This window comes from Fopius arisanus, unplaced genomic scaffold, assembly GCF_000806365.1.
Source record: "Fopius arisanus strain USDA-PBARC FA_bdor unplaced genomic scaffold, ASM80636v1 scaffold00048, whole genome shotgun sequence".
Lineage (NCBI taxonomy): Eukaryota > Metazoa > Arthropoda > Insecta > Hymenoptera > Braconidae > Fopius > Fopius arisanus.
This window is the reverse complement of record NW_011887787.1, coordinates 710,045-724,924: the sequence shown is the minus strand read 5'-3', so window position 1 is coordinate 724,924 and position 14,880 is coordinate 710,045. Positions and strand designations below refer to the sequence as shown.

At 37.0% G+C, this 14,880-nt stretch overlaps 2 protein-coding genes and 1 long non-coding RNA gene across 3 annotated transcripts; 1 reads left to right on the top strand and 2 right to left on the bottom strand.

Annotated features, from left to right (window-relative positions):
- Nucleotides 1-1,042: 1,042 nt before the first annotated feature.
- INPP5E (Inositol-3-phosphate synthase) lies at nucleotides 1,043-11,291 on the bottom strand. Its single transcript, XM_011306615.1, has 6 exons — nucleotides 10,087-11,291; nucleotides 7,101-7,901; nucleotides 4,688-5,000; nucleotides 3,746-4,308; nucleotides 3,207-3,672; nucleotides 1,043-3,115 (listed from the first exon to the last, which is right to left on the bottom strand). The coding sequence occupies exons 1-6, from the start codon at nucleotides 10,529-10,531 to the stop codon at nucleotides 3,004-3,006; spliced, it is 2,700 nt and encodes an 899-aa protein (XP_011304917.1). The 5' UTR covers nucleotides 10,532-11,291; the 3' UTR covers nucleotides 1,043-3,003.
- A 188-nt stretch (nucleotides 11,292-11,479) lies between these two features.
- On the top strand, nucleotides 11,480-14,875 carry LOC105267592 (tubulin beta chain). Its single transcript, XM_011306547.1, has 7 exons — nucleotides 11,480-11,694; nucleotides 12,919-13,027; nucleotides 13,204-13,559; nucleotides 13,641-13,808; nucleotides 13,885-14,070; nucleotides 14,178-14,579; nucleotides 14,655-14,875. Exons 1-7 carry the CDS (start codon nucleotides 11,638-11,640, stop codon nucleotides 14,721-14,723), a joined length of 1,347 nt encoding a protein of 448 aa, XP_011304849.1. The 5' UTR covers nucleotides 11,480-11,637; the 3' UTR covers nucleotides 14,724-14,875.
- Nucleotides 11,938-12,912, bottom strand: LOC105267591 (uncharacterized). The gene is made up of 2 exons (XR_892266.1): nucleotides 12,688-12,912; nucleotides 11,938-12,562 (listed from the first exon to the last, which is right to left on the bottom strand). It is a non-coding gene; the product is annotated as an uncharacterized lncRNA (long non-coding RNA).
- Nucleotides 14,876-14,880: the final 5 nt, after the last annotated feature.

Sequence of the window (14,880 nt, the reverse complement as noted above, 5' to 3'; positions counted from 1 at the left end):
AACGCGGAAAACAACATTCACTCTGTCAATTGGTTCCTCTGACAGGGGGACTGCTACTGAGGCAGTTCCCGAGCCGGCTAACGGGCAGACACCCCAGCTCTGCGGGTGGCGCCCCCTCTCTATTGGGGTGAAGTACTACGATACCGGTGCGATCTCTCAAACCCCCTAGAACTGAGCCTCTACTTTAGTCAATCCTCTTTGGGCTTGCCGGGAGTCAGGAGTTTCTGAGAATTGAGGAGGTCTAGGTGGAATTGTATGGTCTACGATTTGAAGGTACAGAATTTTTTTATCAACTGGACCATTGCAAAAATCTTCATCCAGTCCCTATCGCAAGGCGCCTGTGTTATTGATCATAGAGAAATATTCCAGAAGACTTTTTTGTGGCAAATTTCATATTCTGCAAATTAGTTCTTATCTGTTTTTTATGTACGTCTTACCGTTTGGCTGGCACACCCCGAAGAACACCGCGCGGGTCATCAGTTTTGGAGTACACGCATTTTTTGTTAGATATCGATTAATCGGAGAAACTGTTGATTTTAGGAGAAAATATCAAGATACGTGTCTTTTCGGAAATTTAATCTGCTACAAAAAAAGTCTTTGTAGTTTTATTCTCAAATGGATTGCTTTCGAAATAAATTTGAAATTATTGCGTCACCCTGCGTTAGAATTATTTGAATCTGTGCGTGCTCAATCAGCAGGCGATGAAGACACTTTGAAAATAAGAAAATTAATCAGGGAATATTCACAAAGCAATTGTTCACCTTTTAAAAAATTCCATTTTGAACAAGTATTTAAAAAAAAAGCTTAAAAAAGAATATTATCACTTTTGTAAATTGCGAAACCGTAGGAATGAGTCATTTACGGGAATTACGCAGTATTACATTATTTTCCATCGAAAGCAATAAGTTTTAGAATCAATTATATATTTACCTGAATGTTCCTTATTTCTATCGATTTTTATGCAACATAAAATAGCAATTTCCACTTTTTATAAACTTTTTCCCACAATTTTAATAATTGAAATAATTAAAGAATTAATTAATTTGACAATTTGATAACGGAGCGTCTTTATTCCAGTAGAAACATTCTACATTTATTATTCACGAAGATCCAACATAGAAAACTCATAGACATTACATTCCGTTGAAAAGTTTGTGCAGTACTGTTCGAAATTCTTGAAATACAAACATTCTATTTTACCACTGTGCTTGGTGTATTTACGAGATTAATTATTGTTCCATATTTGGCTAATTTAGGACCTCCGACGAAACTCCAATCTCTCCATGCCCAACAAAGTGTTATGTATCACAGTAGACAACAGTGCGTTAATTACAAAAAAAAATTAATACAATACCAATAAGTCGGAGATACAGTCTCGTACTTGATGTACATTTAGCACTTTTAGCGAGTCTTTCCTGGTTCTCCATTTATGCAATGCACTGAGAAAAATCATTACATCCGCCAATGAAATTTACGAATGTCAAAAGATTTTGTTTGAAATTAATTAACAAAGGTTTTAGGCATTTGTCCCACGTTCATTAACTTGGCGGAGGTAATTTTTTGACAGTTTAATAAGTCCCATATAGTATTTTTCATTGACTAAACGATTAAGAATAAATTGTTCTCAATTAATTGATGAAATACATTGGCATCGATTAGAAACATTTCATAGCGATAATTTATCTTTTCTTTCCCAGTTCCCGGTAAGGCATGTAATAAGGCAGATCCCTTTACGTCGCCTCGATATTAGCCTATTATATTTATCCACATTTCTTTGACAGCATTGTTTAATAGTTTATTCAATAGTGGAGTGGTAAGACGAGATGAATCACGACATGAAACTGTTGATTTTGAAAGGAAATGTTAAAAGTCCCCTTTTCATTATTTCATCTTCACTCACCACTCTATTATTGTTATTATTATTGTAATTATTATTACTATTATTAGCCATTAGAGAAGCAGCTCAACTCGAATAATCGAGAATTTTTTAGAACTCTCTGAACTCGACGAGATTTTGATTATATTTATTGTTAAGTAATATTCCATACACTGAATTACTGGGGGCGAATGAGGACATTTCCTCTAATAAATATTTTCTTATGGTACTCAGCAAAATAATCAGAAAGTCCCTCTGTACATCAATATTTATTCTATTTCACTGACGTCAAGTAAATTCTCCGTTTAGAGATAGTTATAGGAACTCATCGCACTGCGATTTTTGCGATTAATAAAAATAAATTTTTTCGTAATGAATAAAATCAAAATATTGTTACGAACGTCTTTATTCTTGTCCAGAAATAAAATGATAGAATTTTAATTTATTTTGTGCAGCTCCTTCGAAACTTAATTTTCGATTAGCCAATAATTGAATTTAACATCGAATTAAATTGAATTAATTACCGATTATTGAGAGCAGATTATTTATCTCATTTAGGACCATTATATTACAGCTTAAAGAGTGCAAAATACTGTTGGACGTGTTTTCTCATTTTTCCATGTGTTATTAACAAGAATTATGAATTAAGACAGAGTAGTTCCATCGAATAGACTCTAAGAATTTCAAATTAATCCAGAAATTGCAGCCTGTACCTTGTTTATCAAATTCTTATTGTCCCAAATTTTAAAGTGTCTAAGGTATTTATGATTTCAATAAAACCTATCAATGAATTGTCCTATCTAGTAAAATCTAATACAAAAAATTTTAAGCTCTCCGCTTGAAATACTCTATAAAAATCGAGAAGTATTAATAAAATGAACGTTCAAGAGTAAAGCTTTGATATTCACACAATAAATGTGAATTATTAATTCGACTAGATCAATTGAAGCCCAGCATACCTCCCACTAGCTCATTTAATATTCTCTTTCTTGTTACATAAAGCACACTTGGATAAAAAGTAAGAAAAACCAATTCCAAAAATCTTTTGAATTTGGATTTTAAATCAAATTATTGAAATTCTCCTAAATTGTTGAGAATTGTTTTTTTCTCTGATGGAAAACAAGTAATTACTGCAGTGTACAGACATTAGATGAACTACCAGAGTCCATGGCAGTTACTCGCCGCCTGATTCCCTCGAGGTAGACGTCCCGATTGAAGAGTCCAGCAGCCAGGGGTATCCTGCAAGAAAAAGTGAATTAAAAAAAATGATACAAATATTTACTGTGACATATGTTTATAATAACAAGTGAATTATAATGATTAGACTCACGTATCGATCCCAGGCCTCACAGTGGTCTTGAAAACCCCCCAAACTGGTTTATGATCCGACGTACAAATACTCGGTACGGAGTCATAAACCAGACACTCGATATTTCCATCTTTCTGTGTTGTAGTATCCTGATTTACTCGTCTCATGTAGCCACGTGTTGGCCCCTTTCCCTTGAATAAAATACGATCTGTGTACGCTGGTGCACGTTGTTTTGAGCTCGAGTCGAATGTCTGGGTGCCAGGATCGTACTTGTAGGTCGGTGGAAATGTTATCGGCGCCTCCTCAAAGCCACGTAATACTGCACTCCCAGTTAATGACATACGTAATTGATCTTTATCGAGATTTATGGGAGTCGTTTGGGGAAAACATGCCTGCGACACCCACTGGATCACCTCCTCACGAGGCTGGGCTAAACGAAAATTCAAGTCTCCACACCAGAAAACACAGTCGAAGTTCTGTGTCACGTCTGCAATTATTTGGAGAAGTCAATTAAAGAATTAAATGCAAGAGATTATAGGATTGAATGATATCCCACTAACCTTTACTCTTGTTGTGCTTGGTTGGCAATTCCTTGGGCAAATCGAGATTTCTGACAATTTTCTTGATATCGTGTACCCTCTCCTTAACCTTGTCCTGGTGGGCGGTGAGGTGAGCAGTGACGAATAGGAAACTAGTGCCAAAAATAATGAGTGCAAGTGCCACTGCTCCCTTGGTTTTGAAGGCGGTACCAGGACGAGTGGAGAAACTGTCTTCCTCAGGTACTGAGCAGTACCACACGAGGTCCCTTCGTAAAAACAGAGCTAAATGGAGGGTTCCTAGGCTAGAGCTGGTTAAAAGTACGTGGGAAGGTCCCAGTGTCTCTTGGAGTGCTGCTTCCCACTCTGATCTCTCAGAACAAGACTCTTGAGTTCCAATCGCCAGGATATCCGGAATTGTTTGGATCTCGGTGGGCAGCATGAAGTCGTTCAATTCCTTCGGGGGACTCTGGCCATTCATGTTCCAGGTGCCAACGAAAATCGTGATTTCACGGTTTGGCAGGACTTTCTCAAGTTCACGAGAACCCAGCAAGGAGTTGGCAGCGATACGACCGTGTAAAAAGTTCCTTTAATAACAGAATACATTTGTTCACGAATAATATCAAAGTGATGGACAAATGTTATTTTTTTTCAACTCATAAATCCTCAAATCTCCAAACATTATTAAACATTATCATATTCCTAAGTAGAAACTACAATTGAAATTAGTAACATTTGGAAATAAAAAAAAATTATTTGTCTGAATCTCAATTAATAGAGTATTTAATATTTGAAAAATGTCTTGACTTCGTTTGATTTTCCCGCGATAATTCTAAAATAAAATTATGATTCATTATTCCGAGATTTGATTGTTATAACTTCCCATTAATTAAAATTGATGAAAAAATTCTAAATATATATTTTTTAATACCCAGAGTATTAAAATAAGATTACAAAAGTAATAACCTTTCCCTAGCTTTCTGGGTGGGAATTAAATTGAGAACTTGTGCAGCAAGGAGTGCCTGTTTAGCTAGACTGTCCATTGATACAGCTCCATCATGAAGTAAAAGACGATCTTTCTTCCTGGCAATTGCATCATGAGAGGTCGATCTCGGTTTTAATCGAATTGGTACACTCTTCACAGACTCTGGACTGGAATGTTCTAATGAAGTTGACGGTGAATTCGCCACTAGATTATCCACTGATCTTCTGTGCAACAGCTTGTGCTTCATCTGCATGGAGATGTTGGGTGAGGCCGAGTCTGAGGACGACTGTTCTCCTGCGGACAAACGATAAATGAACGATTAATTAATTAATTAAAGGACTGATCTCGTAGGAAGGAGAGCAAATCAAACACTCAATTAGTGAATTAATTCATTGCAGCCTTCATACAGAAATGATAGAATTAATCGTGTGACATAACACCAGCTGTTACAATAGTTGATTCCAATTGACCCAATTATGGTAATTCGTGAGTGAAAATATCATTAAAAGTCATTGCTGAAGTGCAATATTGCACTCCAGCTATCGACGACGTATTTCAATATTGTTTTTAAAATATACAAGTCACTATTCTGGTTAAAATCAATATGGAATGTATCTTTCCACTCATCTCAATTAATGCATTGATACATTCGTTGTTGTTTATGCAGGAGCGTAAAATATTCCATGCACCTCGTATTTACGCGAGCTTTGCTGAATTATCAAGCTCAACAGCTCAACAGCTCCAGCTCATTTAACAACTTTACTTGAAATTAAATACCAATAGAGAGGAAAACATCTTTTTGTACTAGAAAATAAATAGTAAAATGTGAGAAAATAAATTTCTAGATTCGTAGATGAACTCAGGAATAAATCGATCGATGCAATTCACTTTGGGTTTATTCCATTTCCTCAACAATTGAATGATGTTTTAACATTTGGAAAAAAAAAGTCTTTGGTCCATGAACCCTTGCCCCTAGTGCCTTTTGAACCACAACAATGCGTCAGTTTTATTCGAATTGAAACTTCGAATTCGTGTTTTCAAAATGTTCTCTCAAGGTTTTAAATAGAAGGAAATTGAAATGATGAGGTAAATATTGGATGTTATAGAGGAAAAATAGAAAAGAATTTACATTATATCCATTACATTACGAGTTTGTGATAATATAAATCCTTAGATAGTACATAGATAAATCTTTATATCTATGTATTCGTATCTGAATTTACAACACTAGGTATTGACGCGCGATTTATGCGCGTATGAAAGAGAAAGGAGCATGGAATTGTTTTTAGAAACACAATTAAAAATAAAAAAAAAAGGAATTACACATCCGAAAAAAGGAGTGTATGTTTCAGCTTAAAACATTTTCTAGTTTTCAATTTTTTAATTATATATAAAGTATTTAATTCATAAAACGTTACGTGACTTTTTTTTTAATTAAGGAGCTATCAGAAGGAGGAGTTGTAATTTCAGAGATATAATAAAGAGATATAAATTGCACATTAAACGATTTGTAACATCAAAGGAAATAAATTCTATTCTATTCTATTCTAAATTACACATTCGTAACTTCAACGAAGTAAATGATTGAATTGAAATAATTTTGGAAAAGATTTCTCAAGGAAATCTCTCAATTTCATGTCTAAAACCCGTGATATTGCAAATAGTCTGAATAGAGCACACCAGCAGCAATAGATCACAATCAAAGAATTCATCCATTTAGTTCCATCGCATTAACAAGTGACAAGTGACGTATACCAATCCCACAGTATCCATCAATGCCGTATGCACGTAAGCCGCTTTATTTAGATTGCAAGACCCATTATAACTAAAAAACACGAAACCACAAGTTTTCACGTTCCAGAGACTCCGCACCTTCAACATCAATAAATCATCTCTCCACCGGGACTTCCCTTTCATCAGAGAATTAATTGCAATCGATTCACTAGCGAAGCGAGTTGATTTCAACTATTGGCTGGTTTTCAACAAAAATCTCGAAATCTGAAGAAGATGAAAGCTTCAAAAAAATTCTGTACGAGAAATCGGTATTTTTCTCGTTTTCGGGTAATGATGAAACGGAACCATCGGAATGTGGAATGTATTAATTTTTCCCATTTTTCGACGGCATTATTATCTCGAAAAATATATTTCTTTATCGAGTCTTTATAAAATTTTCTTTTATTAATTCTCTGTTCCTGAAATTTATTTGTTTTTTACCAGTGTGTACGACAGAATTTCTATTTTTAAATACAATTCTAATTCTGATTTGCTGATAGTACTATCTGCGGTTTGAAGAGCATGAAATTCATACCTATACAAAAGGATTCTATAATAACGATTCATTAAAATCTCAAAATCCAATGTTTCCAATCGGAAAATAATTGAAAACAAAAATACCTTTCTTGCACGTGTCCCCAGCCTCTCCATGATAATGAATATAGCTGTACTTTTCCTCCTGTGGATTGTAATGCTGCCTCTCCATTTCCAAGAAAAAATAAGTAATGTACTTGCCAGTGGTAAAGTACAAATCCTTGATATTAATCTCCTCCTCACTCTCCAAGGAGTCATCCTCGGAATGTATCGATTCCGTGGTATCGGACTCGTCGCTGTCGGACTCGCAGTCATGCCCCAAGTGCTTCTTCTCCTTTCGTATCAATTTATCAGTGACCTTGACATCGACTCCAGCTGGTGCTATGATCTCCACGACTTTTCGAATTGCCTCAGGATCGACAGACTTTACTGCACCCTGCACAGACTTCTCCATGAACACTTTTTTCGCCTCCAAATGACGATCAGAACTACTTTGCGCACATGTGGGTGTGCCATTGTCACTGGATAACCTCAAACCACTGGAATCACTCATTTTACCATCAATAAACGGTATATTATCGTGATTATCCCTGGAATACTCCCCAGGTCGTGAGGTCTTGGAGTAATCCAGTGAGTCCCTGGGTTTTGACAGATCAGCTGAAACAGCTGTTCCAGCGTTGTTTACTCCAGCGATTGTTTTCGTGGGGGAACCACACGGCGTCGGTGTTGGGCCCTTTCTCCTGACATTTGACAGGTCCTCATCGCTGTCAGATGATCCAGACTCTCTGCTTTTACTGCGTCTTCCCCCGAAGGCACGGGATAATTTTTCAAGAAAGGATTTTTTCTTGTGACGCTTCTTCGGGGATCTCTCGGACATTTTAAAAACCTCTTCCTTTCACCGGTGTTTATTTTTTTGTCCGCTATTTAAATTTTAAATGCAGTTTAATTACGTGAATTGCATCGAACTTGAACGGCCGGCGTTGAGCTCTCGACTGAATCGTATCCACTACAAATCCCAAGTGCGTTTTCTGTCGTGGGGAGGAGGCACCCACACATTGATCGATTATCCTAGTGTTGCTCTGCACGCGATGTCTGCATTATCCGAGAAAAATATTTGACCTTCGTTCTTCCTATCTTCGGAAAATGCGGAATTTCCATTTTCACGGGGAGGAGGAAAATTCTAATCGCTGGAGAGACCGGGGGAACTGGTTTTGTTTGATTTCTCGGGCTAATATTGGCATGATTGATTTATATGAATTGGTTTGAGGCAGGAATAACTTCGGGGTCGATCGATTATTATGTAAGGATTTTTTTCGTCAATTTTTAACCGCTGAAGATTGTGATAATGATTGATTGTGATTATTTACACTCCACTTTGTGCTACACCGTTGCGAAATTATTCTTCAAATTTTCAGTAAAATTAATGTGTATTATTTGGGAATCGCGAACTAGCCGGTGTGGATTAATAGGAAAATTACGGTTGAATTTAAAAAATGGTGGATTAATCTACTCAATTTGTTTTTCTCTGAAAGAAATATTGATAGACTCGTTTGACCTTTCATGGTCTAGACTCATAGACTTTATGATAGCAAACAGCTCAAGTCGGATAGAAATCAAGTTCCATTGCTTCTGCATGGAGAGAAATATTTAATAAAAATCACATCTTCACATGTTTTTCGTAATTCTCTGGCGAAAGGTAGAAAATTAGAAAAATGAAATCATTTTATGGAGCCATTACGGATTTTTTCAGAGCGTTCCATAATTCTTATCTGAATTTTCCCAGTAAAAAATTGCAATACCGCTACGCAAATTTTCTTAGTCACTTCCGTAATCAATGAGTGAACTCAAGCTCCGTAATTTTTATTAAATATTCCTCTTCTGTAATGAACGGTACGATAGAATATTTCAGAGTTCGATTCTCGATGAAATTCAATTTTTCTCTCAATTCTGCCACTAAAATTTATTAACACCAGACGCATTTATTTCAGGTGATAATTTGAAAGAGCGTTTTGCGTTGAAACTTTCTTGGCAGAATTTTTTGTTCTCAGTGTAGACTAAGTGAAATTAATTGACTTGTTCAGTGCATAGCATCCTCAAGGTTTCATTCGACTAGAACTTGAGCATCGATACAGCCAAAGATATCAATAGACCGACTATATCAATAGATAAAATAGCCTCTTAAAAATAGTTTGTCGAAAAATGTAACAATGGATAAGATGTCTGCTTCCTCGTGTGAGTATCTGCACGTAGAATAGCAGATCGTGCTACGATGTAGAGAAATATTGGATAGAAATACTCGACAATAGACACATCTTTTATTGTCTCTGTCGCTGCATGTGGGATTATGCAAATGATCATCGCCCATACTAATTCGCCTATCTTGACTGGTAATATTCTACTCGTGTCATTTCTCATGTACTTCTACATGACTAGATCTTTGAAAAATTCAAACCTGACAAGTTACCTTATCGCGCTAGAAACTCAAGACGTGAGAAGCTTCGATAAAAATCATTTTATTTCATTCCACTGGGTTAAATGTAAATAGGAAAACAATACCCAAGCTGACGTGAGCTGTCAGTATCGCTTTTCCTTCGTGTAAGCATTTCTTAAAACTCCCTCATTCCTCCTTTTTACAAAAACCTCTTTTCAGCGCATATTTGGAGCGTAATACATTAATTATTGATAATTCTGTGGTACGCTTCAACTTCCGGCTCAGATTGATTTGTTGATTTGCTCTGTTTTAACTTCAATTGTTGGAAAATTACACTTGACATTTCAAGTGACATGAAATTTCGGGAAAAATGTCCAGAAAACCCGTGAAACTGTCAAAAATTAAAGCAATAATTTCCCCCACTTTTCCATTTATTTCCAATAAATGGAATTGAAATAAAATTGTATTTGATATTGAATTTCTACGATGAACATAAAAATTCAAGTTTTCATTGAAAGACCAATTATAATAATATAAAAAACTCAACCGGACCAGATAAATAGACTAATAGATGACTAAGGACAATCGAATAAAAGGTAAATGTATGAATGGGTAAAATAAATAATAAAAATAGACTCTCACCATCAGTGTAGGCACTCTTCCTCTGCTCTTTTCCAGTATTAGTCCTCCTGATCCCGCACTCATGACAGCATTTACTCCTCATTTTGATCACCTGCACCGGTTCATTCCTCTCGATGACAGCCCGACAATTTCCATTGATCGAAGCTATTTCTGATTTAACCGATGCCCGACTCAATGTTGGTGATAACCTGGTTACACTCATGCTCTGTGGAGGTGTTCTACTCCTTTCTGTCATTGCACAGCAGAGGGATAATTTAGTACTTGTGTGAGAAGCCTGTGAATTCTCTATTTTCGAGGTATCATGGGACTCTGAATCCTTGTACGACACCTCCATGCACCCAACCCTCGTCTTTTTATTCATCAATATCTGACAGAGGGACTTTTTCTTCTGCTTCAGACGAGGGGAGATGTCAGTTTTTTGCCCCTCGGGCTCACTGGGCTCCATAATTAATTATTTTACTTCCCATCAATAAATCAATGACTAGGTAAATTCATTCTATCTAATAAAATAGTCTTAAAATATTAACATCCATTTTTGAGTTTTTACTCGTCAGTTCAGCTGGATTCAGCTCTCGAGGGAATGTATCTTATATTCCTTTGGTAAATGTTTCTCTCGACTAGATTAATTGATCAATTGAAGCACCAGATTGACAGGAGCCGATTGATGTTGATTTTTATTCTGTCAGTCACTTTCTGATTCATCAGGGGCTCAGGCCACTAAACCCCGAGGGGTTCTGGAATTCTCACATAACCCTTTTGAATTGACATTTAATGAGACTTAATTGATTTTTTTTTTTTGGGGTTTTGCCCAAGACTGATTCTTGGGTTACGTTTTAGGTCGTTGAGAGGACTAGAATCACATGGATTAATGTAAATTCACATTTTGTTTCAATTATTCAGGTATCACTGGAGGATGATCTAGGATGGCCTCAGGGTTGACTGAAGACTCGAAAAAACTCGCACTCTGACACCTGCCTCCATTTTTTTCGGGGCTGTCAGTGAAAATTTGATGAATGTTTTTGTTTCAGGGAATCACAATATCACTACATCGGTCATTGTCACCCGCATTTAAAGGAGTCGATGAGAGTAATTCGGGTCGTGGATACCATTTCGCCATTGATACCACGGCACTGCGCACGTGACACTGCGCACTTCAATAAAAAAAAATTGGTCAATTATGTGGGGATTGAAACAATAGGGTAAACTTTTCCAATCGAGTTTTCCCGATTTTTCTCGTCTACTGCCCTCTGGAGTGTCACCCTATTGTAATGGGAAAAAATTGAATATTTTTCTCGTTTGTATGTGTGACGGTTTGTGCGCCAAAATACGGCGCAGTGCCCATGCGCAGGTAACGACGAGAATCTCGAAGTTAAAAGTCGAAAGCACTCTCATCTCTCTGGTCGAGATATTGTAGTTGAAGTTGCACTCACCGAGAGAATAGGACCGAACATAACTCCCAATTTTCACTGCAATCACATTTTTTTTCTCGAGAAAAATTCGCTCCACTGAATTTTCCAACAATTATTTTGATCATTCAGAGGATATTTCATCATGAGGGAAATCGTGCATCTGCAAGCTGGACAGTGCGGCAACCAAATTGGTTCCAAGGTCACATTTTCTATTCTATTTCATTTAAATTGTATTTTCCAACGATTTTCTCATCGCATCTTCTTCCACAGCTACCCTCACCTCACCTCACATCCAAACATTTTATTAAATTCCACAAAATCGATAACATGTCATCTTTTTCAAACTTCAATATAATACTCGAATACCGCATGTTGAAAATATCTTTGACATTCGATTTTTCCAATTTTTCTTTCTCTTCTTTCGTGGTTAGAAAAACTCCCATTTTGTTTCAAAATTTCGTTCATGCATTTCGTTTTATTTATTTAAATGTCCCGTGTATGCTCAACATGTAGTGCGAATAACAGATTTTTGCCTACAAAAATGTGACATTCAGAATTGGAACGAATAAAAAAAAAAATTGTAGATGACTAACATGTCACGTTCCTGGAATTGTAATTGAAAAGAGACGCCTGGGGCATATTATTCCGCGATAAGTATTGAGTGTTGAGATAGGTATCTTATCATTTAGGGGCTGTGGATGATTTGATGATTGTTATGGATCTCGTGTAAGTGCAGATATGATCGGAGAAATGAGAGAGAAGTGAGAAAAGGGTTTAGGTATGTGCTTGAAATAACTGGCGTGTTATGTATAGGTAATATGTGTGTAATTCGAATAGACGAGATGTTGGGTACATGCGCAGATGCTATTTTAGATTTTATTTGAATTCTCATGTATTTGGGGAAGTTGGCGGTTTTCGGGGATAACGGTTTCTCGTGTGAAATAGCCTAGTGGCGGGAGTTATTCCTCGGCGTCTTCTTCTTTGTTGAATTTTTTAATCTGTGTGAGACTGAGGAATGGCGGGACTAGCATCCCCGCCCAGAATATTAGGCCCAGCATTCTGATCTTCTGTTGGAGGAAAAGACAACGGACAGGATAAATTGTATCAGAGAATTATCAAATTGAAAAAAATCCTCTTTATAATCACAATTCAGTTTGTAATTCCTTACAATACTCATTTAATTGATCATTACCTTCTTTTCAAATCGATTCATTGCTATTCCAGCCATCATCTTCGTTTGAGTGTAACTCCTGACACTCTCGTTTTTACCACTTTGCAGAGGAAGAAATCTCGAAAATCGAGTGAGAGAAATCATTTTGCTGGCGATATTCCTCTTTGAAAGATCAGAAATAAATGAAGTAATGTTTGCATTCATTTGTTTTCTATGGTCAGACGTATTTTCAATTGTTAAATCACTTCGCAGTTCTGGGAGATAATTTCTGATGAGCATGGGATCGATCCGACTGGCAGATACGTAGGAACGAATGATCTTCAGCTGGAGAGGATCAACGTTTATTACAATGAAGCAGGAAGTTAGTCGAAATATTTCTGAATGAAAAAAAAAACACTTTAAAATTCTCCTATCTGATCGAAAATAGATTTTCCTTTTATTTTTCTCATTAGCGTTTGCAAACTAATTATTTAAAATCATAACATCCCTTTTCTATATATTTATAGTTTATTGATAACATGAAAATTATTTTATCAGACAACAAATACGTTCCTCGGGCGATTCTCGTCGACCTTGAGCCAGGGACTATGGATTCTATTCGCAGTGGTCCAATTGGGCAGATCTTCAGGCCGGATAACTTTGTTTTTGGACAGAGTGGAGCTGGAAATAATTGGGCCAAGGGTCACTACACCGAGGGTGCAGAGCTCATCGACTCTGTTCTGGAAGTTGTTAGGAAGGAAGCGGAAGGATGCGACTGTCTCCAAGGATTCCAGTTGACCCACTCCCTCGGGGGTGGCACTGGTTCAGGAATGGGGACTCTATTAATTTCAAAAGTCAGGGAAGAATACCCAGACCGTATCATGAACTCGTTTAGTGTTGTTCCATCACCAAAGGTACTTGATTCACTCGGAAAAATTCTAAGAAATTATTCAATCATCAATTAATTTTTATATTATTATTCATTTTTTATTCAGGTGTCAGATACTGTTGTTGAGCCCTACAATGCTACTCTGTCAGTTCACCAATTGGTGGAGAATACTGACGAGACATTCTGTATCGATAATGAAGCCCTTTATGATATTTGCTTCCGAACCTTGAAATTGACTTCACCTACTTATGGTGATTTAAATCATCTCGTGTCAGTGAGTGAAAATATTGGACTATTTATTGTGGGGGAATTGTCTTTTGGATATTTATTATTTGTTGTCAATTTTTTAGGTCACAATGTCAGGTGTGACAACGTGTCTGAGATTCCCAGGTCAATTAAACGCTGATCTGCGTAAATTGGCAGTGAACATGGTACCATTCCCACGTCTTCATTTCTTCATGCCAGGTTTCGCTCCACTGACTGCCAGGGGAAGTCAAGGATATCGTGCCCTAACTGTTCCAGAACTCACACAACAGGTCAATATCGAATTATATTTATACTATATTATCTTTCAAACTTTATCAACATTTTTTGAAAATTATCATCTCAAAGTGTTGATTCTATTGTTCCCGTTATAATCCAGATGTTCGATGCTAAGAACATGATGGCAGCTTGTGACCCTCGTCACGGTCGATACCTGACTGTAGCTGCGATATTCAGGGGTCAGATGTCGATGAAGGAGGTGGACGAGCAGATGTTGAATATTCAAAATAAAAATTCAGCGTACTTTGTGGAATGGATTCCAAACAACGTCAAGGTCGCTGTCTGTGACATTGCCCCCAAGGGCTTGAAGATGTCGGCGACCTTCATCGGTAATTCCACAGCCATTCAGGAGATATTCAAACGCATCAGCGAACAGTTCACTGCTATGTTCAGACGTAAGGCTTTCCTCCACTGGTACACAGGCGAGGGCATGGACGAGATGGAGTTCACTGAGGCTGAGAGTAATATGAACGACTTGGTGTCTGAGTATCAACAGTATCAAGTAATTAGTCCTCAGATCCACTCTAATTCCCCTGCTTTTTGAATAGAGTAATTGATATTGACGAATCATTTGTAGGAAGCGACTGCAGAAGACGAAGAAGCCTTCGATGACGAGGAAGTTCTGGATGAAGAGGCAGCAGAGTAAAATTATATCTTCCCACACGATTTTATCCCTTTTTTGAGGAATTTCCGGAAGAAAGACGACTTCCCTTCCTATTAATTAGACCACGACTTCCTTAAGTATTTGTTTATAACTTTTTTTGTAGAACGAGTAAAATATATCCTTACGAACCAGAATGATT